The sequence below is a fragment of the Opisthocomus hoazin genome, chromosome 15, assembly GCF_030867145.1.
Source record: "Opisthocomus hoazin isolate bOpiHoa1 chromosome 15, bOpiHoa1.hap1, whole genome shotgun sequence".
NCBI classification, from domain to species: Eukaryota; Metazoa; Chordata; class Aves; order Opisthocomiformes; family Opisthocomidae; genus Opisthocomus; species Opisthocomus hoazin.
This window is the reverse complement of record NC_134428.1, coordinates 15,061,063-15,088,224: the sequence shown is the minus strand read 5'-3', so window position 1 is coordinate 15,088,224 and position 27,162 is coordinate 15,061,063. Positions and strand designations below refer to the sequence as shown.

General features: G+C 50.3%; 2 protein-coding genes across 6 annotated transcripts; one reads left to right on the top strand and one right to left on the bottom strand.

Annotated features, from left to right (window-relative positions):
• Positions 1-319: 319 nt before the first annotated feature.
• RNPS1 (RNA binding protein with serine rich domain 1) lies at positions 320-10,188 on the bottom strand. 5 transcript variants are annotated; one of them, XM_075436646.1, is made up of 9 exons: positions 10,122-10,177; positions 9,309-9,691; positions 6,829-7,020; positions 6,314-6,469; positions 5,813-6,004; positions 4,503-4,605; positions 3,340-3,493; positions 2,721-2,862; positions 320-1,425 (listed from the first exon to the last, which is right to left on the bottom strand). In XM_075436646.1, exons 3-9 carry the CDS (start codon positions 6,897-6,899, stop codon positions 1,320-1,322), a joined length of 924 nt encoding a protein of 307 aa, XP_075292761.1. In that variant the 5' UTR covers positions 6,900-7,020; positions 9,309-9,691; positions 10,122-10,177; the 3' UTR covers positions 320-1,319. The 5 variants fall into 5 exon arrangements, with proteins under 5 accessions (XP_075292761.1, XP_075292762.1, XP_075292764.1 ...); XM_075436647.1 differs by having other exon boundaries at positions 9,343-9,691; XM_075436649.1 differs by lacking the exon at positions 9,309-9,691 and having other exon boundaries at positions 10,122-10,188.
• A 3,150-nt stretch (positions 10,189-13,338) lies between these two features.
• On the top strand, positions 13,339-27,021 carry LOC142363243 (uncharacterized). Its single transcript, XM_075436510.1, has 4 exons — positions 13,339-13,516; positions 23,205-24,253; positions 24,378-24,556; positions 25,997-27,021. Exons 2-4 carry the CDS (start codon positions 23,845-23,847, stop codon positions 26,372-26,374), a joined length of 966 nt encoding a protein of 321 aa, XP_075292625.1. The 5' UTR covers positions 13,339-13,516; positions 23,205-23,844; the 3' UTR covers positions 26,375-27,021.
• The last annotated feature ends 141 nt before the right edge of the window (positions 27,022-27,162 follow it).

The following is a 27,162-nucleotide window of genomic DNA, read 5'->3' as shown; positions in this document are numbered from 1 at the left end:
CGCGCCCAGCGCCGCCGCCGCGCCCTCCCCGCCCCGCTCCAGCGCTACCGCCGCCTCCCGCAGGGCGCGCGCCAGCGCCGCGGCCATGGCGCCCAGCGAGCGCCGCCGCGCCGCTTCCGCCCGCCCTCCGCGGCAGCCAATCAGCGGCGCCGCCCCGCGGGACGCTGCCGGAAAAGGGCCGCCCGTGCCGACCTTAAAGCGACAGGAGCCCCTCCGGGCAGCGCCGGTTCGAGCGTAAGAATCCCCAGGAAAGGCAGCTGCCGGCCTGGCGGCTTCCGCGCGGAGCAAGGGGCGGGAGCAGGGAGCGAGGTGGGCCGGCTGTTCTCAACCCTACTGCTTTATTCAATAGTCGCTCATCCTACACAAGTACAAACACAACATGGCCCAAAAGGCTACAAAGTGATACAAAACAAAACAAAAAAAACCCACTTTATAGTATTAACTGTACAACAGGTGGTAAATTCTTTGCCTTTCCTTCTGTGAACCCCAGTTAATCCAGCCAGCATGGCGGCCTCGGGCCTCCCCCTGCACCCTGCCATTCCCAGGGGGTGACGCTCAGCCGCCAGCCTGACAGTTGCAGAAGCAGAAGCGCTCACGCTGTTTCACTGGGGGGTTGTGTAGGAAGTTTTTACTAAAACCCTTTCAGAAAAGGTGAGAGAAATCACTTACAGGGGCAGCTACACACCAGTTCTCAGGATTCCCAGCTTCTTTTCTAAGGTATCATGTTCAGTGGGCTGGGCCGCTGTTTCTGTGGCAGCGGCCTGGTACATGCACTGCAGAAGAGCTTACTCTGCAGAAATGAGCAACCTGTTTGGGAATTCGAATAAAGCGACAACTCGGTGTTTAAGTCTCAGGCAGATCTGGACTCCAGCTGCTCTGAAAAATCCCGTGCTGGCACCTCGAGGTCAAGTTAAAGGTCTCCCTGTCTTGCTACACAGGGTTTCTGAAACAGCTCAAGATTTACATGCTCGTCTGTACAGCGTGCTAAGCGTTTAGAAATCACCAAGCAGCAGCCTGCTAACTGGAGAGAGGCTGTAACACCTTTCCTTCTGTTTATCTGGAAAAGATGTCTTTGCAGCCTTTAAAAACAAAAGCCATTTTTTAAATAATTTGAATTCAATGCCAGGAAACTAGAAGCCCCACAGCAAAGGCTATCTACTGGCCGGGAACTGTTGCTCTCTCCTCTTAGGTTGCCTTTACTGCCAGGATTATCTCTCTCTCTCACTCCTCCTCACCCAGACCCATTATAAAAAAAAGGTACAATATTTAGTCTGATGGGATTTAAGTTAAAAAATAAAAAGCTGTTCAGTCTTTTTGCTTTATCGTGAGGAGTTCGAGCTGGAGCGGCTGCGATGGCGCCTTCGTCCAGGAGACCTGGATCTTGATCGCCGGCGAACAGGGGATCTGCGCCTCGGAGACCGGGACCTGATACAGAAGGAGAAAGCTTTCATTAGGAGAGGAGGGCAACAGTTTCCAGTAACTTCCCATCTCATCTACCAACTTTTTAAAAACACTTCCCCGCCCCTCTCCAAAAGCCCTCACGCACCACAGTAATAGAGCTCCAGCAAAACACAGCCAGCTCCAGAGAGGAGAAAGGCAATTCAAACACTGACTACACAGCAGCAATAGTCTGGTTATCCTCCCTCTGCTTCACAAGTTGAAAAATGTGTTAACAACCAAAGAACAGACAAGCATCTTGCCTTCTTCCTCAAGCAAAACAAGTTCATTCTATGTCAGATTCTCCTTCACCTGAAAGGTCAGCCTGTGACTCCTGAAATGCAGTGATATTCAGGGAAAGGATTTAAATAAGCCCTTTCAAACCACAGGGACGTTTCTCAGAGGAAGTCCAACTTTAAAGAAATAGTTAAGCTTCAAGCTCTTCAGTACTGCAATCGATCTGCACTGCCACCAGCATGACACCAAGGTTCCAGGCACAGAGCACTAACAGAGCCCAAACGGGATAATACAAGTCAGGCTTGGGAAGAACACGGCCAGTGAGGAGGGAACGCCAAACCCAGCGCTTGCCAGACCTCAGTACAAGGCCTGTTTAAAGCAGGACCACCAGGCAGTGGATCTTGTGCCATGTTAGTTCTTGTTTTTAAACCTGTAGTTCGTAAGGTGTTCAGCAATCAAGTGGCTCAAACAGGAGCCGCTTTTAAGAGTGATGAGAGTTTAAGCAGATTTCCAAGACAGAGGAGCCCATCTAGATGCTGAGGAAGACTCCGAAAGAATCCAAGCACGTTCAGGCAGCCCCAAGTGGCACAACAGGTGTGTGCAGGTCAGGTCACACCTTCGGGTCAGTGTACTCCGCTCTGACACAAAAGGACTGCTTTTTGGTCACGTGTGCATTCATAGAATAAGGAAGTGCAAGGGCGTTGGAAAAGCAAGCAGCTGGAGCAGGCTGCCAAAAGCATTCTGCCAAACCAGAAGTCCATCCTCACTTCGCCTCGAAGCATTTATGCGGAAAGGACTCCAGGAACAGGCTGGAAAGCATCTGACATTTCCAAGCGACTGCATTCAGGGTGCAGACCAGAGCAGGTCACCCTGGTGCAAAGGAGTTAAGACATACAATCCAGGTTCAACTGATGCCCAAAACAATGTTACTATCATTTGGAGGGGAAAGTCAAGTCCAACAGGATTAAACTGTCCCCACACCAAGTCTTTCAGTGATTAACATGTTGTTGCACTGAGAAGGAAATACAAATTGTTCCAGCTCTCACCTTCTCCTCATGCGAGGAGGTGACCTGCGCCACATCGGTGGTGGTGGCAGCATCCTCCTGGGTGGGCTAAAGCGTCTGGGAGGTGGCCTGGGTCGTGGGGCCAGCACAGCTGTGGCAGTGATCTCCTGACCATCGATCTGGCCTTTTTAGGGAATCACAGAAACAGGAAGAAGTATTTTCCAACACTAACATCTACACATCACATTACTGCAACTCACAGCTTTGTCACAAGCAACTGAAGCATGATTCAGCCTACAATTCTATTTCCACCACCTGCTCAGGGTTTATTTTGACAAAGTCCACGTACATTCTAGACTTTTTAAGCTAATATCCCACCAAACTGCACTTCAGGTGTTAACCAGGAAAGATTTTCACATAAACTGGAAGAATTTTATTACTGTTTGCTTTGAAAAAAACCTCAGTTTTAGTAGTTCTGTGATGTTTTGGATCTGTCCTGAACCACACAAAAGCCAAAGCCATCTGGGCTGAAAACAGACAGTATTTCAGATCAGTTCCCCAAAACACTTCCCCACCACCTCTACTTCATTTTCAGATCAAACTCATCTGCTCCAAAAGTTTTTTAAAAGTACTCAGCCTCCTTGAAGCATTTGATACCTACCTCCATCCATGTGTTTCAAGGCTTTCTCAGCATCATCTGGGTTCTCAAACTCCACATAAGCATAACCTTTAGAGAGGTGTGGATTTAGCCTGTCAACTGGCATGTCTATCATTTTAATCTTTCCGTAAGTGGAAAAAATTTCCATGATGTGATCCTGCAGAGAAAAAGCAAGTCTTAAGGACACAGACCACACTTACTGACCAGGTATGGCTGGCGTGGAGCAGTAAATCCACAGCACTAGATTAGCTTTAAATCCATGCCACCGTCAGGAAGAGACATATTTCACCGGCCAGATGTGGAAAGGATTACTACTGCTTTCTCTACTGTTGTCTATTCAGTTCCTCCTCAGGCTGTTCCAAACCTTCAGTTCTAGCAGTGTTACTGCTGCATGTCAACATGCGCTACAACAACACAACTAGTGCAAAAATTCTATTGGGGACCTGAAAGTGAACTTACGCCCTCAGGTGAAAACTCTTAAGGTGCAATTGTTAATATTTTTTAAAAAACATCATTTTTTCAGCACCTTAAACCTTTTACCTCTGACAACCTTTAAATGACTGAAGCACAGGAAGCTCCGTCTGAACATGAGGAAGAATTTCTTTCCTCTGAGGGTGACGAAGCACTGGAACAGGCTGCCCAGGGAGGTGGTGGAGTCTCCTTCTCTGGAGATATTCAAGACCTGCCTGGACAAGGTCCTCTGCAGCCTACTGTAGGTGACCCTGCTTCGGCAGGAAGGTTGGACTAGATGACCCACAGAGGTCCCTTCCAACCCCTACCATTCTGTGATTCTGTGACATTCAGGTAAAGAGAACTTAGCCAGCCCAGCTCTCTTCAGATCCTTTATCAAGAACCTCCAGATATACTTTATGCCTCCAAGGTAATTTCAGCTGTTGTCCCAACCTCTACAGTTTTCTTCCTAGTAAGGCAGAATACAAGGTCTGGAGTGCTGACAGAGCAAACAGACCCTTCAGCACTACACAGTGTCAGTAAAATCCTGCCAAAACTTTCCTCACTGATCAACTTGGACACAAAGCAAGAATTTCCAACAGAAAGACCTTGTCAGCACTCTACCAACCAAAAACATTTTGAGAGCTGTAAAAGAGCCACTCACACGTCCTCACAGACGATATACAAGCTTAATACTAAGGGGAGCACGCCATTACCTTGGTCACGTTTCTAGTGAGCCTTCCAACATGCACTTTTGTAGGTCTGGGCGATGGGCTCCGCCTCTTCCGCTCCTTTTCATCTCTCTTGGGTGGCTTGGACCTGATTTTGACAACAGAAAATGTTTATAGAGTTTTCAGGGAACATGCAAGACAAAACCAAGTAGCCAGTCATTATCACATCATAAAAAAGTACCATTTTTCTTGGGAGGGCATCTTTTTTCTTAAGAAATTACAAGCTAGGAAGTGCTGGGGTGGTGGTGTTCCACTTAGCAACACCTCAGGACTTGCATTTGCCTTGTCTGCTTTTGCTTTAGAACCTTCTGGAATTTGCGAGCCTTTTCTTGTCAGTTTTCAACTTTACTGCAACTAGGGTAACAAACATGAAATTTAGCAAACATTCCCTCAAAGTTGTTGGCCACAGTTAAAGAATTTCCCAGTTGTTAAAAAACATTCTTTGCCTCAACCATTAGAGGCAGAACAAGGGCATAAACACCAAAGCATATCACAAACAGGAAAATTAATGGATCCAATGATTTGTGTTTCTGTATGTTCTGTTCACTACAGAGGTCCAGAAATGTCACAGTTTAAAAAAATATTTAAATGGCTGCATATAACTATTTCTTTGCCTTTTTTTAAAATCTGGAATATAATTTTAATGTGTGAAAAAATCAGCATGTAGAAAATTTATATTTATGCTTCCTCCTAAACTTACCGTACATAAATTGAGGGATATACTAAAAAAACCCAAACACAACAAACCACAGTGGCTCATAATACTTCAGTAGGTTTTATCAGCCTTCAGTACTTTACCTGCAGAATGATCCAAAGCAAAAACTGCATGGACGTTAACATACTTTGATTCCTCTACTTACAGGAAAAGGCTTCCTCTGCCCCCCCTTCCATTTTCTTTTTGTATACATAAGAACATACATATACACATGTACAATATTTTGAGCCCTGACTTCTCTGTTAGTCTTGGCTGTAGTTTAAAGGAACCAAAGAGCTTTACTCTCATCTAGTCCCTATATAGTCCCATACTATTGGGGAAACATTGATTAAAACTGTCTCTACAAAACGTATTTTAAATTACTCTTTAAAATGAGTCTTTTAACCTCTCTTCCTACAGGGCATATATTTTGACTGTAAGCAAAAGGAGCGCACTCATTCTAACAAAATTCAGATCTCTAAGTTATGGAGAAAGCAAATGGCCCTCAAAAAAAAAAAAAATCTATTCTGATCACCATCTTGTATTCTACACGGAAATTAACCTGCCATCTGGTAATTCCTAGAAGGCAAATAAAACTCACTTGGAGCGGGAACGTCTCCTGTTGTCATGTCTCCGTCGAGAGGGACTTGGAGATCCAGAAGAGCTGCTGGAACTGGAACTGCGTGAGGTGCTGGAGCTCCCAGAGCGGCTTGAAGCAGAAGAGGAGCTAGAGCCACTGCTAGAACCAGTGCTGGAACTGGACCCTGAACTGGAAGTTGAGCTGGAACGGGATCTGTTGGGGCGGGGGCAGTAGGCAATAAAAATGAGTACCCAGAAGAAGAATGTCTGAAAAACTTCTGATAGTTACAGAGGGAGAAACTGTGAGTTACAACAATGAAAACTGATGATCCATAGCTCACTAGAGAGCCAAAGAAAATTCATACCTAAAAAATTAAAATTCTTAAGTTAAACAAAACTTCACTGTGACTAACACAATGCAAGCTTTCAACAAATCCATGACACAAGGAATGAAACGTACCAGAAAGCAAGCTGGTGGTTTCTGAAAACACTGTAATTCGTTACTACCTGTAAAAGTAACTACCTGGTACTGCTGCTCCCACTGGAAGCACTGCGTCTTTTGCGTGTCTTGTCTCGACCACGATCCTTTTCACCCGATTCCTTAGTGGCTGCTTTATCCTTGGACCGGTCCTTTGATTTCTCTTCAGACCTATCCTTGCGCTTGGTTGGTGAGGGAGCCCTTCAAGAACAAATCACAAAAGACATTGTTTAATATAGAAAAAAACAAACAACAAAAACCCCACACCCAAACAAAGAACAGAACAGCAACAAAAAACATGGAACTTCAAATGTAACTCAAGAGCACCATAATTGCAAAGTATAAGCATTAGGCAAGTTTGGACTTTTTAGAAAAAGAAAAATATCTTACATTACAGAACAGCTTTGAGGAAGACAGCTATAGCATACAGAAAATCTCACACACAGAAATTCACGCAGAAAGAGGTACATTTCCAATTCCTCACCCTCACTGGGAGGGCCCTAGTAACCTATAATATTCCCAGTTTTGTTAAGCCTAGAAAATTCAGACAGAATTATTACCTAGTGCTGGATTTTTTATTATTTTCTTTGAGTCCTAGCAAACTCTTCTTTTTCAATCCTGATAACTCCATTTCCCCTTTGGAGGCGTCCAAAGCAGCACCGAATGGGCCTCACTTATCTCAAATCTCACTTCTAACTCCTTGATTCTGAGACCCGATCCCTAATCGAGTGCAATAAACTCCAAAGAACAGCCTAGTGACAAGATAAAAGGGTTTAGAAACAAGAAATTAACAGATAGGCATAAAACAACAACTCGCTTTGCAACAATGGCAGCACACTGGGCATCAACTGACTTCTACCGAGTCCTTCAGTTACGCACACTGGTAGCTGGCCATTAACAGCCAGCCTCGGTGCCTGCTCACACTGGCACCATGTGCCTCACGTAAAAGTCTGCATCCACGTTTAAAGCTATCTATCATTTTGACATTCACAGAAGTACAAAGCACCTTAATGATCCAATCAAAAAATGGCAGAGGACATTAATTTTCCCTGCAAGATGCATATGCAGCTCATGCCTCTTGACAACAGTTTTGTCTCCAGAGGAGCAAGCACTGGTTTTCTCCAAAGCCAATTTGTGCCATATAGCATGTATTTGTCAGGAAAAAAGGGTTGTTGAAAACAAAAACCCCCACTGAATTACAGCTGCTTTCAGCCTCAACAAGCTGCTTCCAAAGCTCTGTCAGCCTTGGAAAGATCAGATTCAAGGGCCCAGTCTGCTGCACTGCTGCAACAGCAGATTCTACTTTAACTTCTTAGCAGAAAGTCTAAACTGGATTCTGACCTCATCTAGCCCCAGTCAGTTCCCTCTTTACTCTAAATACAAAAGGAGACAAATTTAACACCCCACTATTTAACACTGAAATACTGGGCATTAGTTGAATTCCAGATGTTTCCCATGAGAGGGCTGCATCGATCACACATTCTGCGATGTCTAAACACATTGCTGCATTTTTGCTGTTCCACACGGATTGCTGAACACCTGCATTACAAAGCTGCCTCCAACATGTTTTAATAACCATCAAAGAGTGTGGCAGATTTTATTTGCTGTAACACTCACTATCTACCTGTGAATGAAACATTCAGGAAATGGAAGAGTGGGCACAAGCATGTCTGACCTGCCAGGCTTATCTGAAGGGGCAGTGAATATTCACAGGGCTGCACGATGCTGGAAACATCTCTATCTCCACATGCATCACAGACAAAATTAGTTAACAAGAAAAAACCTCTCCAGCTCACTGCATCCAACAATCTTGTTTGCTTCTATGCTCCTAGTATCAGATTGTAGTAAGCAACTACTTTATTCTCTAAATTACAATTAAGTTTATGTTTGGGAAGAGATCACTTCTGAACAGCTGAATTCGCTTTCCTCATTTTCAACTTCACAGTTTTCCCTAACAGAACAACTCCAAAAAGCAACACAAATGAACATTCGCAAACCCAGCTCTCTGCAGATCCAGAAGTCAAGAAACACCCATTCCTTCTGCAAGGAGAACAGGAAACCTGCAACACAAATGTGACACTGGCAGGGCTCACTGGGAGAGGAAACATCTTCTCCAACACCAGGTGCAGTTAAGAGGGCAGTGCATGGACTGTTCCATAGGTGCTGCAAAGGTGACTAAAAAAAGCAAACCTGTGTACATTATTCAGCTGTACAACATTTCTAACCAAGCTCTATGCCTCTAGTCCAAAGTGTGAGGGGGTCTGCAGTTCAAAAATTGAAAGCCACTCCACAGGACCAGCTGACTAACTTGGAAGAACAGAACAGACAAGTTTTTGAACTCACAACCCCAAAAAACTTGTCAATTTCCTTTCCCACCTTCCTTCTCCTAAATATACCACAGTCAGGTTTGTGTTACATCTTCCTACACACCAACTTCTCTTGCACCTGTGGACTATCACAGTGATGATGCTATCAGGTCAACCATGCAAAACCACCTATTATCATCTGATAGCTGGCTCCAGTTCTACCGCTGTTGGAAGGAAGGGGGAGAGAGAGGGAGAGAAGACAGATGAAGACCAGCACACGCTTTGCTGTTATCCACCTTGCTGCTGGAGTACTAGGTAATACCTCAGTTAAACAGCTACCACCCTGGCACCACTCCTCAGGACAGACAAATCAGCCATATAATGTTTACACATTCAGCAAACTTCCACGATTCTATGCAGCCTCTGAACTAACCAGTGTTTTCTCCACTTTCCTAGCTTACTCCAGTTGGAAACCTCAGCCTAAGAGACACAGCCTGTGGGCACTTTCACCTGCATGTGTTCAGACACTCACTGGCAGATGTGGTGTGGAAAGAATAAAATTATGCTCTTCACACAAGGATGTATAACAACGCATTTCTAAGTGACATGCTTCTTTCCTACAAACAAAAAACCTCTCAATCCCTAAAAAGCCAATGTTTTTGCAGCACCCACCCCAAACCAGAAAGTCTAAGAGCAAGCTACACAGGCCAAACATTCATTTCACACCCACACACCTCTCTGCTTTAAAGAGTTGATTTGCACTCTTACAGAGCTGCAATTCTGTAGCAGAGGAAGCAAACTCAGCTCTCCCTCGGACTTCCTGCACGACTACAGGCAAGTCCGTTAATGGCAGTTTGCTTCAGATCCTCATTTGCAAAATGGGGAAAAGATTTCCTCGTGTGAGGAGAGAGTTCAACGCTCGGCAGTTCTCTGCAAAGTTACGGCCGCTCGCCCAAGCTAACTACAGCGAGCAGAGCCGGAGGAGCGCAGGGGCAGCCAGCTCCGCATCCCGGTTCGCACGCCATGGGGTACGTTACGGTGCCGGGCGGACCGAGGGCTTGTCGCTGCTGACCGCACCGTACGTGTTGCCATACTACGAGCGAAGCCAAGGCGCGGGCTGAGGAACAGGGAGAGAAAAAGCACAGACCAAGCACAGAGTCGGTTCAGAGCAGAGCCCGCACCCCGGGGCCCGCGCCGCCCGCCGCCTTCGCCAGGCCCGGTGCCGCCGGCCCGCCCACCCCCGGGCCCGCACAGCGATCATCCCGCCGCCCCGGCCGCGCGGAGCGCCGAGACCCCCGGCCCCAGCTCCCCACCAGGCCCCGGCCCGGCTCCGCCCGGCCCCTCCCCGGCCCGCCCTCCCTCCCCGCCCCCGGGCGCGGTAGGCCGCAGCGCCGAGGCCCCATCCCTGACCCTCGCCTCGCCATCTCCCCCTCGGCGGCTCCGGCGCGCTCCCCTCGGCACCCCCGCGCGGCGACTGGGCCGCTCCGCGCCGCAGCCGGGCCGGATGGACGCCGATCCCCCGCGGCCCCCGCCCCAGCCCCACTCACATCCTCGGCGCCCGCCACTGCCGCCGCTCCGGGGCCGTCGCGCGCGATCGACGCAGCACGGGCGGGAAGCGGCGCGGCTCGCGCCGATGGCGTCACACGGTGGGGGGAGCGGGGCGGGCGGATTTAAAGGGACAGGACGGGAGCGGGGCAGTCAGGGTGGCCGTGGGGGGCACGGTGCCGAGCGGGTCGGTCAGCAGGCCGGGAGCGGGAAGAGAGCACAAACGGGCAGCGCGTCACTGCAGAGAGAGGGAAACCGACGGCTTATTGATGCGAAGTTGTGAAGTCTTCCTACAAGCCTTGTCCTGCTTAATAATAATAAGCCAGGGCTCCGACTCCTGCCCTTCTGTAAGTGGCAGCCCTGCCAGCTGTCGGCCTTCACCGGTAGGTGCTGGGCACGGTGTCGTGCCCACGTTGCAGAGCCACGACGCCCAAGTCTCTAGTTTGAGGCTGTGGCAGACGTGTGCCCTCGGGATGGGGAGCAGAGAAGGGCATGTACCGCTGAGGGGGGACCCGCTGGCCACCTGCCTTGCAGAAGTGTGAGAAAAACATGAAGAAAAAAATGAAAGACTTAAGACGGAGCACCATCCAGTGGCATTTCATAAATCCAGATACTTATGTGGGAAAGACATTTTCTCTCTTTATGTTCTTTTTCCTTGCCAAATGTGTGCTGTGAACTTAGAAGGAAATTTGCCGTCCAGCTGGAGACATTGATCTTCTGACCTGGTCACGTTGAATTCCAGCTGTACTGGCTGCCTGACTTCTGACTTCAAAGGAACAAAGTCAGAAGTGTATTTTTACCCCATTCCTAATGCAGGGCCTTAAACATGACAAACCTTTTTGAGGAGCAGGTGCACTGGTCAGCTGGTGTGTGATCAGAGGTATTTCTGTTAAATTATAAGTATTTCTGTTGATTTCCTAAGATTTGAATCCTTCTCTTCTGCTGCAAAACTAAGGGGGTGTTACCTAAAACTAGCCATGGGCAGGTTCAGAAAAAAACTAATGGAGGTTGTTGTTCATCCAACATCTTGTTAAAGGGCAGATTTCCCTGCCACAGGATGTTGTAGCCTACTGTAAGTTTACAGGTTCAAAGAGAAACTGGAGTCTGTCTGTTGAGGACTGTTGGTAGACTGTCATGATCACCTTAGAATTATAGAATAATTTAGGATGGAAAAGACCTTTGAGATCATCGAGTCCAACCATTAACCTAACACTGCCAAGTCCATCACTAACCCATGTCCCTAAGCACCATGTCTACGCATCTTAAATACCCTCACTGGTACGCACGTCCCTGGGCAGCCTGTTCCAGTGCTTGATAACCCTTTTGGTGAAGAAACTTTTCCTAATACCCAATATAAACATCCCATGGCACAGCTTGAGGCCATTTCCACTCATCCCATCACTTGTTACTTGAGAGAAGAGACCAACACCCACCTCGCTACAACCTCCTTTCAGGCAGTTGTAGAGAGCAACAAGGTCTCCCCTCAGCCTCCTCCAGACTAAATAACCCCAGTTTTCTCAGTCGCTCCTCATAAGACTTGTGCTCTGGACCCTTCACCAGCTTTGTAGCCCTTCTCTGGACACACTCCAGCACCTCAATCTCCTTCTTGTAGTGAGGGGCCCAAAACTGAACATGGTACTCGAGGTGCTGCCTCACCAGTGTCGAGTATAGGGGCACGATCCCCTCTCTACTCCTGCTGGCCACACTATGCCTGACACAAGCCAGGATGCCGTTGGCCTTCTTGGACAGTCTCCCAGTGCTGCACTGGGGGGAATGTGCTTTGGGAAGTGCTACTATGTGCTTGCACTGCTTTTATATTCCTGCCCAGGCATCTGCTAGTCAGTGTGCTGGAGAAGGGGGGGCTAGCCCAAAGGAACCCATGGGCTGACCCAGCACGACTGTTATTGTCTTGTTTCTTCCAACTAACTTGTTACGTATGAAATTTTAAGTATTGTAGCTTTAATTATTGAGTTTTATGGTGCTTTATTAAAATCTTCAGTCCATTTTTGTGCTAACCATTTTTGTGCTAACCATTTTTGTCTATACTTAGAGTAAACACTGAGCGAAGGAATACTTTGATGAATGGGCCCATCAGATAACAACTGCAGCCACAGCTGGAGAGCAAGACATGATACATCCGAACCTCTTCTATACCGCATTTTAGCTGCAATTCTGAAAACTGCTTTATGAAAGTACCGCTGTCTTGATTCAATAAATGGCAACATGGATTACTCATAAAGATAAGCCAGAAGTCTCAGCCTGCCTTGCCCGCAGGACCTATGGCTTTCATCAGGTTGTAATGATTAGTGACAGCCTTTTAGTGCTTGGTCCCACCCTAGCCTGCACCCCAAGTGCTACTGCAGAGAGAAGGTCCTGCGGGAGAGGCCATGCTTCCTTGGGCAGGAGGGGTGGAGGCCAGGCTTGTTTCCACTCATCTGTGTTCACTGCTGTTAGAGTTAAGGCACAATGTTTAAAATTTTCTTCTGTCTTGGCTACAGCAACACCATAACGGCTGGCTGATCCCAAAGCCGTGTACCTCTTTATTCTCATAATGGCTCTCATCTTTCCAGGGATGGCCAGCTGAGTTCACCAAACCAGCAGAAAAATACTGTGAAAAAACCAAAGTTTCCTGTCAGTTGTGTCCTCGAAGCAGCTCCCCACTGAGCTGTGAGCAGCTGGGCCAGCTCCAGGACCATGGTGGTGGGGTGTCAGGGGGTCTGATCTCCTCTCAGTGGCTGCTAGCAGTTGGCAGGACTAAGCTTTAAGGCCAAGCCTAAGCAAGAAGAGGCAATTGAATCTCTCATCTGGGGGCACAAGCAGAACTGAGAACAGGTCAGAGCATGTGTCCGCTGCAGTTTCAGAGTGAACAGCACTGCCCCATGCCAGCAGCTCAGCCTGGCACAGGGCAGCTCACCATCACTGCTGCAGTCTTGCGCAAGGAGCTGGTGCTTCTAGATCTGGATGGGACTCTGGGACAGCACCGCTGCCTCCTGCAAGGCTTCTCCTCCATCCTCTGACATAGTGGCCACCGGCCATGTCTGAGCTGTGGTCCAGGATGGGAGGGACAGCAGGTCTGTGCCTCAAGACTGTGAAGGAGAGGTGGCTCCTCATGGTCCTGGAGCAAGGCTGCCCCGAAAGAGTTAAGAGGAGGGCTCCTCCCTCCCAGTACATAAGTCTCCTCCTGGGTGACCTTCCCGGCAGCCTTTGCTGGCTCTGCCCCAACCAAACAAAGAGGGCAGGAGCTTTTCAAACAGCAGCTTCCCGAAAAGTTGGCTGCTGCAGAACTGGGCGGTGCTGGGACCCTGGCTGGCCACGGCCACCGGAGGATGCCACCGCAGCAGCAGCAGCAAGTTGGTGCCGTCGCCTGGGAGGATCCCGGCAGTCGTCTTTTCTCCCTGTATGTGGATGCTCTGCCTGTTTGCTTCTGTGCATTAAGCTGGTTTGGGTGCTGGGAGTGTGATGGGGAAGGACGGAGAGAAGCTTCTGGCAGCGGTAGTTTTGCGGGGGTGCGAGTGGCAGGGAGGGGTGGCAGGAGGCCCGCAGCCATCCCGTGCTCAGCGGGGAGCTGCTCTGGATGGAGTGGACCGCAGCCACTTGGCACGCAGACCGGGGATGTGCTCCAGCAGGGATGCAGAGGTCTGGTGCCACGCTGAGATGCAGTGGCAGAGCTGGGATTGGCTGAAATGCTCTCCTCCGGCTGCTTCTTGAACTCAGAAACCTGCCTAGCAATTTTCTAGCAGAGATGCAGACCCTCTTTAGAAATTGCCCGTGTGTCCATAGACTGCTGGGTGGTGGATTTAAGGCAGCAGACAATCACAAAGCTGCTCCAGCCAAGACACCACAGACAAGCAGGAGAGGAAAGACCAGAGCTCCGTGACCGCTGCTTGTGGATCTTGCCTCTGTGTTTTTCTGCCCCTTCATTCCTGCACCTCCAGGCTGTTGTTGAGAACAGTGCTATTTACTGTCATCTCTGCAGGTGGACTGCTTGCGGTGGTGGTGGTGGTTAGGTGGCAGTGCGGTGGTTAGAGCTAATTAGTCAGCGTCTCTAAATGCCACCTGAGGCTGAAAGTGCTTGTCCTATGTGTCGCACCCGTCTTGCAACTAGGTGCTTCGTTTTCCCTTCCTGTTCACTGGCTTTGGGCTGTGGAGCTGCGGTGGTGTGGTGGCGTGGCTACAGAGAGCTCTCTGTGAGCCCCAGAAGATCCAGGTGATCGGTGGTTTATTCTGCCAACAGCAGCACTAAACGACTGGTGTTCATTTACTGTGGTGAGGTACAAGGTGCTGTGTACCAGACATTACTTCGTGCTTGTAGGGATTGCACTGCAGCACTGGCTCAGCCAGCAACATCTTGATGCTGGTGTTTTGCCTGTGCTGGAAGAGCTTTGCTCTGTCTCCCTGTTCAGTCCACTGCACCTTCTGCACCTGTGTTAGAGTGAGGTTAGATGTATGTCTGGCTTCAGAGAATACAGTCTGTGTGGCTTCATTAGAGGAATTGCAGGATGGGGGATTTCTCTTCTGAGGGCTTGGAAACTTTTCATCCTAGTGTGTAGTAACAGCCTTGGTTATCTCTGCAGAGAGTTGAGATTAGCCTGAGTTTCCAATGGTTGCACTGTTGTGTAGCTATATATAGATGTAGAACAGCAGAAAAAGGAGATTTAGGGGATTCCTCTTCAATTTGCAGAAGGAGGTGAATTTAGCGGTTTAGCTGAAACACTTCTAGGTGCATTACATCTTTAGCAGTAGTGTCTGAACATCTGGCCTGCCCTGTCTGGAGATCTGAGGCTGATCCTTGCAGTGTACACTGACAACTAGGCCATGGACAAGCACAAGGCTTCAGGACTGTCTACACCTGAATGTGCCTATGCACACGTTTGTATTTTGGAGCTCTTAGCCTAAAAACTGTGCCATGATGCACTTTTTCTCTGTTTTCCTGCAACACTTAGAAAGCACGCCCTGGCGCTTGTAGGAGTATGCCTGCTCAGTGTTAACCTTCCTCAAACATCCTGGTTTCATCACAAAGAATACATATCATGTTACAATTCGCAGTGATTTATTTGTTTCCTCTTCAGGCACCTGAAAGACACTAGCAATTCAAGGTATGCTTGTGGTTTAGCCTTTGCAGCTCTCCATGCTGTAAGGGCTGCATCTTTGCAGAGCAGAGACTTAAAGCTGCATAGCATTTTAAAGAGAGCCTAGTGTTGACTGTACAGATAAATGCAGAGCAGCGAGATACTTGGCATTTATTGTTCTTGTCTGAATACTTAAGCTCAGCTTAACAAGTTTGTTCAGTCCCAGGGCAGTGGTAGATTTCTGAGCCTGGATGTGAAATCCAGCTAGTTCCTCTCCCCCAAGCCTTTCCAGGTGGTCTGTGAAAACCTCTTGTTCCCTCAAGCTGTAGTTCCACAGTGGTTAATACCAGATTTGGATGCTTCAAATAGTTACTTAATACGAATCTGACCTTTACCGAGTATAGGTACATTACAACTGTGCTCAGTTTGTCAGATCACGTGATATGGTGCTGATGTTGACCTACAGTTTTTCAGCTCTAGGATAGCCGTTTCAATACAAAGCCTTTTTGTACAAAGCTATCCATCAGCACGACTTTATACAGGGTCACTACTTTGTGCTGCGTGGCTTGGGACCCTTTGACCATCAGGGAAGATTCTTCTGTATTCCTAAAATTCCTCCTTTCCTCCCCTCAAACATGAGGAACCAGTACTCTGTTTATACTCTTGCTACCCTGTGCCCCCAAACAATCCTAGTACTCATTACATATACACGCTCCTATTTATCGTATCACCTTATCTTTATACCCTGTTCCCCAGTTAGTACAAGGCTGTAGTGGCATTGTCTGGGCCAAAAGCAAACTATGTGTATCATCCTATTTACAATTTGTTTTGCAAGCCCCAAAAGTGTTAATTAAAGAAAACTTGCAGGGACCAAACTTTCTTCAATTTGCACATGCTACAAACCTTAAGGTAGAACCTTAAAGTTTTGTATTTTCTATTTGAGGATCTAATTTTTAAAGTGTGGCCAGGCAGGGGGCTAGCTCCTCAACTACTCTGAAAGCAAAGCCTAAAGGAACTGGTCAGATGTCAAAGGTGACAGAGCAAATCTTGGTCTGGTCTCTGAATAGCTCACTTCTAAATCCTGGGCCAGATATACAACCTGTTCTTCTCTGCCGTGCTGATGGCTGAAGTACAAGTTGATTAAAAAACTTCTTCTGAGGTTATTCCCTCAGGGGGAGCCAGCATGGCTCAGGTAACATCAGCGCCATCTAAATTCAACCAGCCTGTCTCCTTTTGATAAAACCTGTAACAGAGCTGCTCCTTCACCAATTTTGCAAAGAAAATCAGGGCTCTGTAACATGGGATACAGCAGTCTGTGTGGCTGGTAGTAGTCAATGTTATTGCTTCCACGGGGCTTGACACATCCTACAAAGCAGTGACACTGGGTAAAATTGCAGCATGGGAGAAACGGCCATTCTTCCCTGGCACAGATCTTCATGCTTTGGCAACATTTCAGCGTAGGACACCTAATACTGTTAATCTTCCTCCAAGCTAAGCACCATTAAACCTCCCTGCCAGTTCTTTCTGACTACCTGTCCCCATGAAGCTGAGACTTTCCAGTCTGTCTGTACAGCAGTGAAACTGTTACCTAGGTGAAGAGTTAAGAACTATCCACGTCCCTTCAAAGTTGTGCTGGGCAGGCTCTGAAACAGGACCCCGAGGCCAAGAAACCAAGTGGAGCACTGCCATGCCAGCTCATCTTTCCTGTCCAGCACAGCTGTGTTCAAAGCACATTTCTCTGCAAGGCGAGGAGGAATCGGGCGTTCCCCCAGCAGGCTAGCCCCTTCCGCAGCATCTTTGCCTTCGCTCTACTTGAAATGCATCTTGCTTTCTTGGTTGCAAGAAGCTCTTTTCCATATCTGAATCAAGTGTAAACCAGCAGTGTCCTCCTTGAGCTTCTGGAGGATGTTTTTCATGTTTTTTTCCCCTCTGAGCTGTTGCAGAGTGAAAAAGGACTCATCTTGCCAATTTTTGCAGTGGCTATTTAGAATGCTGTGGGAAAGCTATAAAACAGATGAGGATGGATCAGTGTCTGTCCCCAGCTGCTTGCAGCTGCTCCAGCTTCCCAAAGGCATGCTGGGGATCTGAGAAGGAGGGCTGGAAATCAGAGGCAAAGAGAAGGGTGGGCAAGAGGACCTCGATAAGCTGCTACCAGCCACAAGGCCCAGGGTGAAGGAAAGTCTGGCCAGTTGGACTTGTGGCTGCTTACAAGGTCCATGAGGATGAATCCTCTTTTGCTAACACCTCCCCCTTCTTTATTTGCATGTGTTTGCATAGCCTGGGATGCCCTGCACATCCGTTGTGAATTAGTCAAAGTTTCCCATCCCATGCCCTGGTACACTGGCCTTGCACTCTGCAAAGGCAGTTGAAGTTGAAAGGAAAGTTGACAACCCACATCTAACTTTGTCCTTCATGGTCCTACATGGACCTTCTTAGGGCAGGAATATTTTGCACTCTCCGCAGCACAGCAAGCTCTTGAGTCCAATGTGCGGTGGGATGTCAACCACACAAAGCGGTTGTTTTCAATTGCTGAGGCCGGACAGGATGAGCTGCATCTTCTCACTCTCCATAGGTTGCAGTTTTGCCCTCTCCCACTCCTCCCTCTTCCTCGGTCACAGCCCGAGTCTGGCGTTCGAACCCTGGTAATCAGGGCTGCAGAAAGACTGGGGGCAAACAGGCGGCAATGCAGCCAGTGGGCGTGCGTGTGTGCAGGCAGGCAGGCAGGCAGGGGCCCTCTACCCTGAGGGACTCGCAGCATGGACCCTGGGGAGCTCCTCTTCTTCAGGGTCACCTCCCGCAGTTGGGGATGCACTGGTGTGGGAAGGAGTGGTGAAGAGGAAAAGCCTGCTGCTTCCCCTAATGCTAATTCCTAGATAACTTCACCTGGGTTGCAGGAAACTTCAATTCATGCTCTTCCTCCTTCTCAGACCTTAAATCCACTCTGCCCTGAAGGGAGCTCTGGGGTGTGTATGAGTGCTGCCTTCTTTCTCCTTCTCTCTTGAGGCTATTCCATTTTATATATAATATTTTCTGGACTAAAGAGTGGGGGGAGCTACGGAAATAATCCCAGTGATGAGAAGGATGCTCCAGGCTCTGGTCTGTGTTTCTGTGGATATTACTGCATGCAGAGTTATGGAACAGAAGCGTTCCCAGCAGCAATGCCTGGTTAAATGCCTGGTTAATGCCTGGTTTCTATGATGATGTAAAACCAAGAGTGGACAAGGGAAAACCAATGGACGTCATCTATCTGGATTTTTGTAAGGCCTTTGACACGGTCCCCCACAACATCCTTCTCTCTAAATTGGAGAGCCATGGATTTGATGGGTGGACCGTTCGGTGGATAAGGAATTGGTTGGATGGTCGCAGCCAAAGGGTAGTGGTCAACGGCTCAATGTCCTGATGGAGACCAGTGACGAGTGGAGTCCCTCAGGGGTCCATACTGGGACCGGTGCTGTTCAATATATTTGTCAATGACGTGGACAGCGACATCGAGTGTACCCTCAGCAAGTTTGCAGATGACACCAAGCTGAGTGGTACGGTTGATACACCAGAAGGACGGGATGCCATCCAGAGGGACGTGGACAAGCTGGAGAGGTGGGCCTGTGTGAACCTCATGAGGTTCAACAAGGCCAAGTGCAAGGTCCTACACCTGGGTCGGGGTAATCCCCGCTATCAATACAGGCTGGGGGATGAAAGGATCGAGAGCAGCTCTGCTGAGAGGGACTTGGGGGTACTGACAGACGAAAGGCTGGACATGAGCCGGCAATGTGCGCTGGCAGCCCAGAGGGCCAACCGTGTCCTGGGCTGCATCAGGAGACGCGTGGCCAGCAGGTCGAGAGAGGTGATTCTGCCCCTCTACTCTGCTCTGGTGAGACCTCACCTGGAATACTGCGTTCAGCTCTGGAGCCCTCAGCACAAGAAGGACATGGAACTGTTGGAGCGGGTCCAAAGGAGGGCTACAAAAATGATCCGAGGGCTGAAGCACCTCTCCTGTGAGGACAGGCTGAGAGAGTTGGGCTTGTTCAGCCTGGAGAAGAGAAGGCTGCGGGGAGACCTGATTGCAGCCTTTCTGTACTTACAGGGAGCCTATAAGAAAGATGGGGACAATCTTTTTAGTAGAGACAACAGTGACAGGATGAGGGGTAATGGTTTTAAACTAAAACAGGGTAGGTTTAGGCTGGATATAAGGAAGAAATTCTTTACAATGAGGGTGGTGAAACACTGGAACGTGTTGCCCAGAGAAGTAGTGGAGGCCCCATCCCTGGAAACATTCAAGACCAGGTTGGACAGGGCTCTGAACAACCTGATCTAGTTAGTGGTGTCCCTGCTCGCTGCGGGGGGGTTGGACTAGATGACCTCTGGATGTCCCTTCCGACCCAAAACTTTCTATGATTCTATGAAAGGAGCTTTCCCAGCTACAACTAAATACTTCAGGACTTCAGGCATTGCAAGGGTTCAGCAGCAGCTGAAGAAAGGGTGGCTGATGTGAAATTTGGACAGATGCCTAAATTGACAGGCTGAAGTGAAATTCCTTTTGCAGGCCTGACTGTATAACAAAACATGTAGCTGCTCACACAAATGTGTGTGTCCAGCTGCTGGGCAAGGTTTCGAAAGCCAACCCACCAAAGGGTAAAGCTTGGAGCCTGTGGTGCTGTGTGACAGCCCTCTGCGGCTGTAGCCATAAGCTGAGTGTTCCAGTCACCGTGTCTTCCCCCGGTGAGTACACACGCCACTGCAAAACGAAGGCTTTGCATGGGGAAAGGACACTTGCAGACCCATGAAGAATCATACGGAAGCCATCATAGCTCGCAGGAGAATGATGTTGTATCCACACAGGAGTGACTGCAGAGTCAGGGCTTGCAGCTGTGGCTGCACAGTGCAACGGCCAGGTAGGTGGAGGCAAGCCGCGATTTCAGAGCAGGGGACTTCCAGTGCCCACACACAGCTCACAGTGCCTGTGCTTTGCATGGAAACCTCCCAGCCAAGCAGACTTTGTGGTGCTGCTCTATTTTAAAAATAGCAAAGGCTGAGTCAGCCCAGATGAGATTGTTCCAGGGGCTTTCTGGAGGAGATGAAATGTTTCTGTTTGCACAGTATCCACAGAAATGAAAAGGGATAAAGGCAGAGAGTAAGCTCGCATGATTGCAGTGCTGTGAATTTGCTTCCACTGAGGTGCTCCCTTTCCCTGTCCCCCTGCAAAGCTGCCACCTGAATTAACTTCTCCTGAGTGGCATAAGAAACCTTCAGAGGAGCCATGTCACCCCCAGTCTGGGCCCTGAGACGTGATGGGAACTCCATCCCCAGTACAAAATCACAGGTCTAGGAAAATCCCTGAATCTTTCCCTCTCACTGGATTGATTTTTTTTTTCCTTATGCAAAAAAATTATTGGAGAGTAACAAACATCTTGTAGGTCAGGTGAGTGTAAAGGTCTCATCTCTGTGAATGTGTAACTTGAACAGCTGTGTAGTATAAGCTGTGTGCATGACACAGGCTGCAGCTCCAGTGGGAATATCCCCTCTGGAGAGGGGAAAAGAGGAGGTGGTGATGGACTCAGCTGTGGAAATGGGGGGCACGTTTAGTGCAGGAAAACTGCAAGTTCGCACCGGGACCTGGATAAATAATGGCATAGCTGGAGATGGAGCCAGACCTGAGTTCTCAGAGAGGCTGGCTGTTGTGACCTTGGAGGAAATTGCTGGAAGACTGTATGGTTTGGAGGGGGCGACCTGTTGCTTTCACTGGCAACAATTTTCTCCTACCCGACAGGGTGTGGAGTAGCTGGTGTGTGCTTTGTACACCCTCATGGTGTAAATGAGCAGGATTTGAGCTGGATTTTGCCCTGCCCTTCTGCCTGTACTCACCTCCTGCTCGCCAGCTGAACTCTGACCCACAACCTGCATTTCAGCATCTTCTCTGAAATGGGCTTCCAGGTCTTGGTCTCTCTCTGATCAACAAATACATATTTTTACATATTTTTAAAAAGTTCTGCTGCAGAGGCAAGTACTTTTCTCGAAGTGCAAGGAACCTGGATGAAGCTAGCCTTGAGCCCCAGGCACTGATGATATCTCCATGGAGATGCTGCCCACAGCCATGCGCTGCAGCAAGGAGCCATCGTGGCCAAACTCCTCATCTTGTAAATGGGGGGCTGCGGGGGAATACCCTGCACTGGGAATGCCCAGCTGATAGCGGGTTAGCAGGGCAGGGATGGTCTGTGCCTCCCATCAGCTGTCCCCAAGCCCAGGAAGCCAGGGTGGCGGGAGCTCAGCTGAGGGATAGGGAAGGTCTGGAGGGGATGAGCAGGCAAAGAAGGAAGGAGTTGGGACCTGGGGATGGTACAAAGTAAGCCAGGTCTTCAGTGAAGAGGGAGCTGAGGGAGATGCTGCGTGGAGTCAGCACATCTCCAAGGTGCTCTTATCATCTCTCCTCCCATGCAGAGGCTGGATGAAGGCTGCAGGCATGGGGTGCTGACTTTCCTGGCATTTACGTAAAATTTATGTTTCTGTCACTGGCTGCTCAGATAGCTACACTGCTTTGCTTTTGCTGTAGTGTCCTCTGCCTGTGTCTTGAAACACTGGGAGGAGGGCAGAGTATCTTGCCATGGCCTGAGCTATCCATGCCTGCAGCCACAGGAAGCTCAAGGTGGTGGTTTCCTTGTAGCATCTCCCCTTTGCATGGGGAGGCTTTTCCTCTTGCTCTGCAATTGCAGTGTCTGCATCCAGGGACGTCTGTTTTCCTGTATCTACTCCCCCAGTTCTTATCTACAAGGCCCCTAATGCACATGGCAGGGCATGGTGCGGCCTTTAGATGTAAACAGATCTGGATCAAAGTACAACCTGCATCTCTGGAGTTAATGTCTCTCTCTTTTTCCATGGAAGAAGTAAAACACAGAGGGGAACAACTCCTGTGTTGAATTAAGTGGCTCCATTTCTCCCTGTGGCTTTCTGTGGCTGATGTACAAGAGTCTCTGTGCCTCCTTGGCCAACAAAACACATTACTGACCTTTTTAAGATCCATAAGTGCCTGGGTTTGTGGGGTTTGGAAAAGGTTCCTCTATCACATCTGCTTGGCAGTGAGCACTTGAGGTAGCCTCTGTTATACATAGTTAATCTGAAAAGTGGTTTGGTGTCCTATGGGAATTCTTGGAGGCTATTTATTTTGGTGAGGCGAAACCCAAGAGTATGTCCTTTAGGCAGCAATTGCAGCACTGAGTATCCAAGAAATGCCAGCAGATGAGGAAGCTGTTGTAGTTTAACCTGACAGGCAGCAACTAAGCACTGGCCAGCCACTCGCTCATCCCCCTCCTTCCTCCCCAGCAGGATGGGGAGGAGAAATGGACAAAAAGAAGTAACTCCTGGGTTGAGACAAAGACAGTTTAATAAGGCAACAAAGGAAATACTAATACTACTATTAATAATGACAATAATAAAGAGGAGAAACAAACTATATACAATACAACTTTTCTCACCACCCGATGCCTGATCCACAGCCAGCCCCCGAGCAGTGATCACAGAATTCCAACTTGTGAACTTCTGAGAATTTCACAAAACTCACAGAAAAAATGAACTCCTGGAAAAAGTTTGAATCCTCTCATGGGTGAGTGAGTGGCTGGCTAGTGCTTAGTTGCCAGCTGCTGGGTTAAACTACTACAGTCCCCATGTAGGTAGAAGTGTATGTACACACATATACACAACTCCAAGCACTGTCCATCCTGACCTGGCCCCGCTGTGATGCTTGCAGCAAGGGAAGGGACTGGTCCTGCCACGTTGCTTTGCTCCAGGGTGCAACCCAGAGGAGACGCACATGCAGGGGCCGTACCAGCAGCATGGTCCCCACGACACCCACCCATGCACACACAGTGACTGTCACCACATCCTGAGCCAACGTCACCCAACGAACACCACCAGCTGAGGCTGTGTACATGGGGAGAAAGGGGAAGCACAGGAGGTATGGTCATTACACTTATAGTTGTGCCTTCTTGACGAGTGGTGTATAAATCATTGCTTTTGCTTCTCCCAAAGGTACAGGACAGTGTCATCTCCAGACTCCAAGGGCAGGCTCTGTGGCACCAACAGTTTCCACACAGTAGTTGTCAACGAGGTTATCCCCGGTTGTGCTCGCCGTAACCTTCCAGGCCATCCCGGAGACGCGAAGCTCCAGCGGGGACCTGCCAGCCTTGTGCGATGAACCGCCGCTTGCCAGGACTCGCCCTGAGCTCCCCGGGATATTGAGCTCGGGATCCTGACCGGTCCTGATTCCGCACTGTGCTGTTGGCAGTGAGGAATTGATGTCCAGTTTGGGACATTGGGCAGAGCTGACCCCGTTACCATTCTCTGTGCCCTTGGAGGACTGGGGGACTGGGCTGGACCCCCTGCTCTGAGGGGGCTCCACGTGAGCAAGGGACGGGTTTTTGGCTGTCTCTAGTTGCTCTAGTGGGAAGAGCTGCCTCCTTCCTCCTCTCCGGCTGGGAACTGGGTCACTGCTGGAAGATGGGGATGGCACCGTGTGGACCCATGGCCAGGGCTGGCAGCCTGGCAGCAGAGCACTAATAGAGCCCGAGCACTGTTGTAGGTCTAAGTGCTGCCTGGGGGGCTGCTGGCATCCCTGCAGCGGCTGCGCTCCAGGGATGTAGGTGCTGAGTGCAGGAGGGGTGCCGGAGCGATGGGCCGGCTGGACGACCACGCCAAGAGGAGGATCGTGGAGCTGCGCAGGGCCGGGCTGAGCTTCCGCAAGATCAAGAAGGTGCTGGAGCTGGATGACATCCGGGTGACGCCGCAGGCCGTGTACCTCTTCCTCAAGCGGAAGAGTGTGGAGCCAGGGCCGGTGGCAGCTGGCTGGGACAGGGACCAGCCCTGGCCCACGCTGCAGAGATGCGAGGCTGAGCCGCTCGAGCCGATGGGTGCCCGGCCCCGTGCAGTGCCTGGCAGGGGTCCCACAGGCAGTTGGGCACCCTGCCCCGCTGCTGGCCAAGACACCAAGGAGAGCATCCAGATGGTTAGCATGGCCTCGCTCTGCAGAGACGGCGGGCAGCTCAGGGAGGCCCTGCCTGTGGCACTGCCCCCAGGGAACGGTAAGGCCTGGGCTGCCCGTGGGGGCTCGCCACCATGGCCACCCCCAGCAGTGCCGGGCTCCCGTTCCCTGCTGGGAGCCCCAAGGGCCTCCTTTCGAGGCATTTCTCTCACTGTCCCTCGCAGGCAATGACAGCTCCACAGACGTCCCTTTGGCTCCGGGGAGCTGCCGCGCTCCGGGGGACCCGGCCACCCCCCGGCAGCCCCTGCCCAGCCGAGGGCGGCTGATCGCACCCCCTGCCAGGAACCCAGCCCTGACGGTGAAGAAGAAGATTGTGGACAGGGCTATTCTCCTGCAGAAAAAGGTAGGATACCAGGCAGCACGGTGGGATGGGAGAGCCCATCTGCTCTGGCCAGGAGCCAGTGCGGTGCTGCATGCTGGGACGGCCCCGCACAACACCCTGCTGCGTCTAACCCATGCAGATGGGGCAGGCCACTGGAAATGAAGGGGTCTTGAAATGCCCCCCCGGCCTCTGCTAGCTGCACTCTTGAACAGTTCTTGACCCTGGTGCTTGGCGAGCTTGCCTGGGAAGCCTCGCTGTCATGCTGCCCACCCACCTGCAGCCAGCACTCACTGCTGCCCTTGCGCAATGCCAGTTTCTGCCAGCACTGGCCTCCAATCTGCAGCTCACAGACACCTGCTTTAAGGCTTGGTTTCAGTACCAACTCAGGAGGTTCCCCAAGCCACCACGAGGACACCAGAAGCTGAGTGGCTTGGTGCCGAAGCAGGAGATGAAGGGCTGTGGCAGTCCAGGATGGGGTGATACAGCCAGGACAGCTGCCCTCTGGGACACGTCCATCTGCCATAATCCCGAACGCATACACCCCCGCTTCTCTATGCCACGAGATCCCCAGGGTGGGGCCATGTGTTGTCCCAGGTCATCCACTTCCCTGTGGCCATCCTACCCACCATGGTGAGCATGCAGCTGGCTGGCCAGCCCCATTGCCAAGTCCAGCTCTACTGGAAGCTGTGGCAAGCCGTGGGGCAAAGTGACCCAGTGGTCCCAGGGCCAGCCCCAGGTAGGTTGCTAGCAGGGCAGCATGGCCGTGGGGCTGCCCCAGAACCCAAGGTTTACCCTTTCAGAACACTGATGGCAGTGCTGTTGCCCCACGGAGGATGGTAGGATGCTGGCACCTGCCTTTCTCGCCATGGCATCCTGGGTGCTCAGCCTTCATCCACGGCCCTGTCTCTGCTGAGACACAGCAACAGATACAGCAGGCGTCTTCTCCAGCCCACTCAGTGTTTGTCAAGAGCCCTTGCCACCTGCTTGAGAGGACACAGGTTGTTTAACACCTTTTCCAGGAGAAAGGCTCCCTCGGGGCTCAAAACCGGCTCCCTCTAGGGGAGCAGAACAGCCCTTTGCTTCGGGGCTGGAAATACAAGAAATGGAGGGCTGGAAAGAAAACCCAGGATATGCTATTTCTGTCCCTGCAGAGAGCAAACACAGGCCTGGCATCAGCACAGGCAGCCCGGCTGCCATCTAGCAGCATCCACTGGATGGCTAAGCACATACTGAAAGCATGCAGGGAAACGTGGCATTCCTGTGGAACAGTGGCACAGGGGCTGGATGGGGACGAAGTGCAGCTCAGAGTGTGTCTGGGTCTAGAGGTCCACAACAAGGCGATCGCTTTCTCTCCTGCCTTGTAGCTAAGTGTAGAATAAATCTGTCTCTTGCTAAATGCCATTGAAGGAGCAGCTGACAATGTTTCATCTTCCCTTTGCTCCTGCTTCCCACTACTCCAAGGTGAAAGACACCAGCACTCAGACTGCCCTGCTGAACCCCACAAGTCCTGGAAATCCAAACCTTGCTTGGGGTGGACCAGTGCTTCCCCCTGCTCCCAGCTCCCATGCCATTGCTGAAAAGCTGGATGCTGTGCAGATGGAGATCCAGAAGCTGAGCCAGGCCCTGCACACAGTGCTGGAGAGGCAATGCCGCCTGGAGCGACAGCAGGAGCACCAGCAGCGGCTGCAGCAGGAGGTGCTGATGACACTGCAGCAGCTCAGCTCCACCGTGAGCCATGGCACAGTGCCAACGAACCAGCCCTGCATCCCCTTCAGTGGCACGGCTGAGCCCTCGCCCACTGTGCCAAGTTTCAGCCAGTTCAAGATGGAGCTTATCTGACCTCATGCGATGTCAGCATGCACTAGCAGCGCTGCACTGATGGCCGGGTGAAGCCTTGAAGAAGAGTCATCTCTCAGAGGCTGTGGCAGCTGCCTGAGGATTACGTGGGGCACCCAGTAGGGAAGGTCACTGGTGCCTCATGTGTTCAGCCCTGTTGCTGAAAGGGGCTGGCTGGCATAGGAGAAAGGGCAATGGAAAGCTGAGGCCTCGCTTCTCTCATGCTGCCCATCCTGGCTGGTGCTGGAGCTGGCTGGCGGCCCAGGGACTTCACCAGCACAGGCGGGCTGCCAGCAAGTAGAAGATGCAACTGAGAGAGACACAGCAGGGAGGTGGGTCTCAGAGAAAATTCAAGGTTTCCTCTCACGAGGGTCAGTGCTGTGATGATCAATCACAGAAACGCTTCATGCCCTCCTTCTGCAGAGCTTTGTTCAGTAAAAATCTATCTACACCATGGTTCAGAAACTGTGTGGGATCTCTTTCTTCATTTTTATGTACTGCTCGCCCCATCAGTGAGCAGGCTGGAACTGTCTTGGGCGCTGTCACCGTGTGAGGAGCTGTGCAGCGTGCTCAAACCCATGAGGTGAAACCACCACTCCACACACCAGAGGCCTGGCATCAGCCGCTACACCATTAGGGGTATATCACACTTGTGTAAGAAACAATCTTTTATTGAGCAGATTCCACCTAGGTCACCCTCCTCACCCCAAATTCTCAGCAGATCCGGAGTCTGGCACTGCGCCTAGCCACTGTCTGGCCAGGATACAGGCAGGGCCATAGGAGTAAGAGTT

Coding starts and splice junctions, on each gene's coding strand:
- RNPS1 (XM_075436649.1), bottom strand. CDS start 6,899: ATGGAGTTATCAGGATTGAAAAAGAAGAGTTTGCTAGGACTCAAAGAA. Junction 6,470..6,828: donor AATAAAAAATCCAGCACTAG/GTAATAATTCTG, acceptor TTGTTCTTGAAG/GGCTCCCTCACCAACCAAGC. Junction 3,494..4,502: donor TCACTAGAAACGTGACCAAG/GTAATGGCGTGC, acceptor TTTTCTCTGCAG/GATCACATCATGGAAATTTT.
- LOC142363243 (XM_075436510.1), top strand. CDS start 23,845: ATGGGCCGGCTGGACGACCACGCCAAGAGGAGGATCGTGGAGCTGCGC. Junction 24,254..24,377: donor GGCACTGCCCCCAGGGAACG/GTAAGGCCTGGG, acceptor TGTCCCTCGCAG/GCAATGACAGCTCCACAGAC. Junction 24,557..25,996: donor CTATTCTCCTGCAGAAAAAG/GTAGGATACCAG, acceptor CACTACTCCAAG/GTGAAAGACACCAGCACTCA.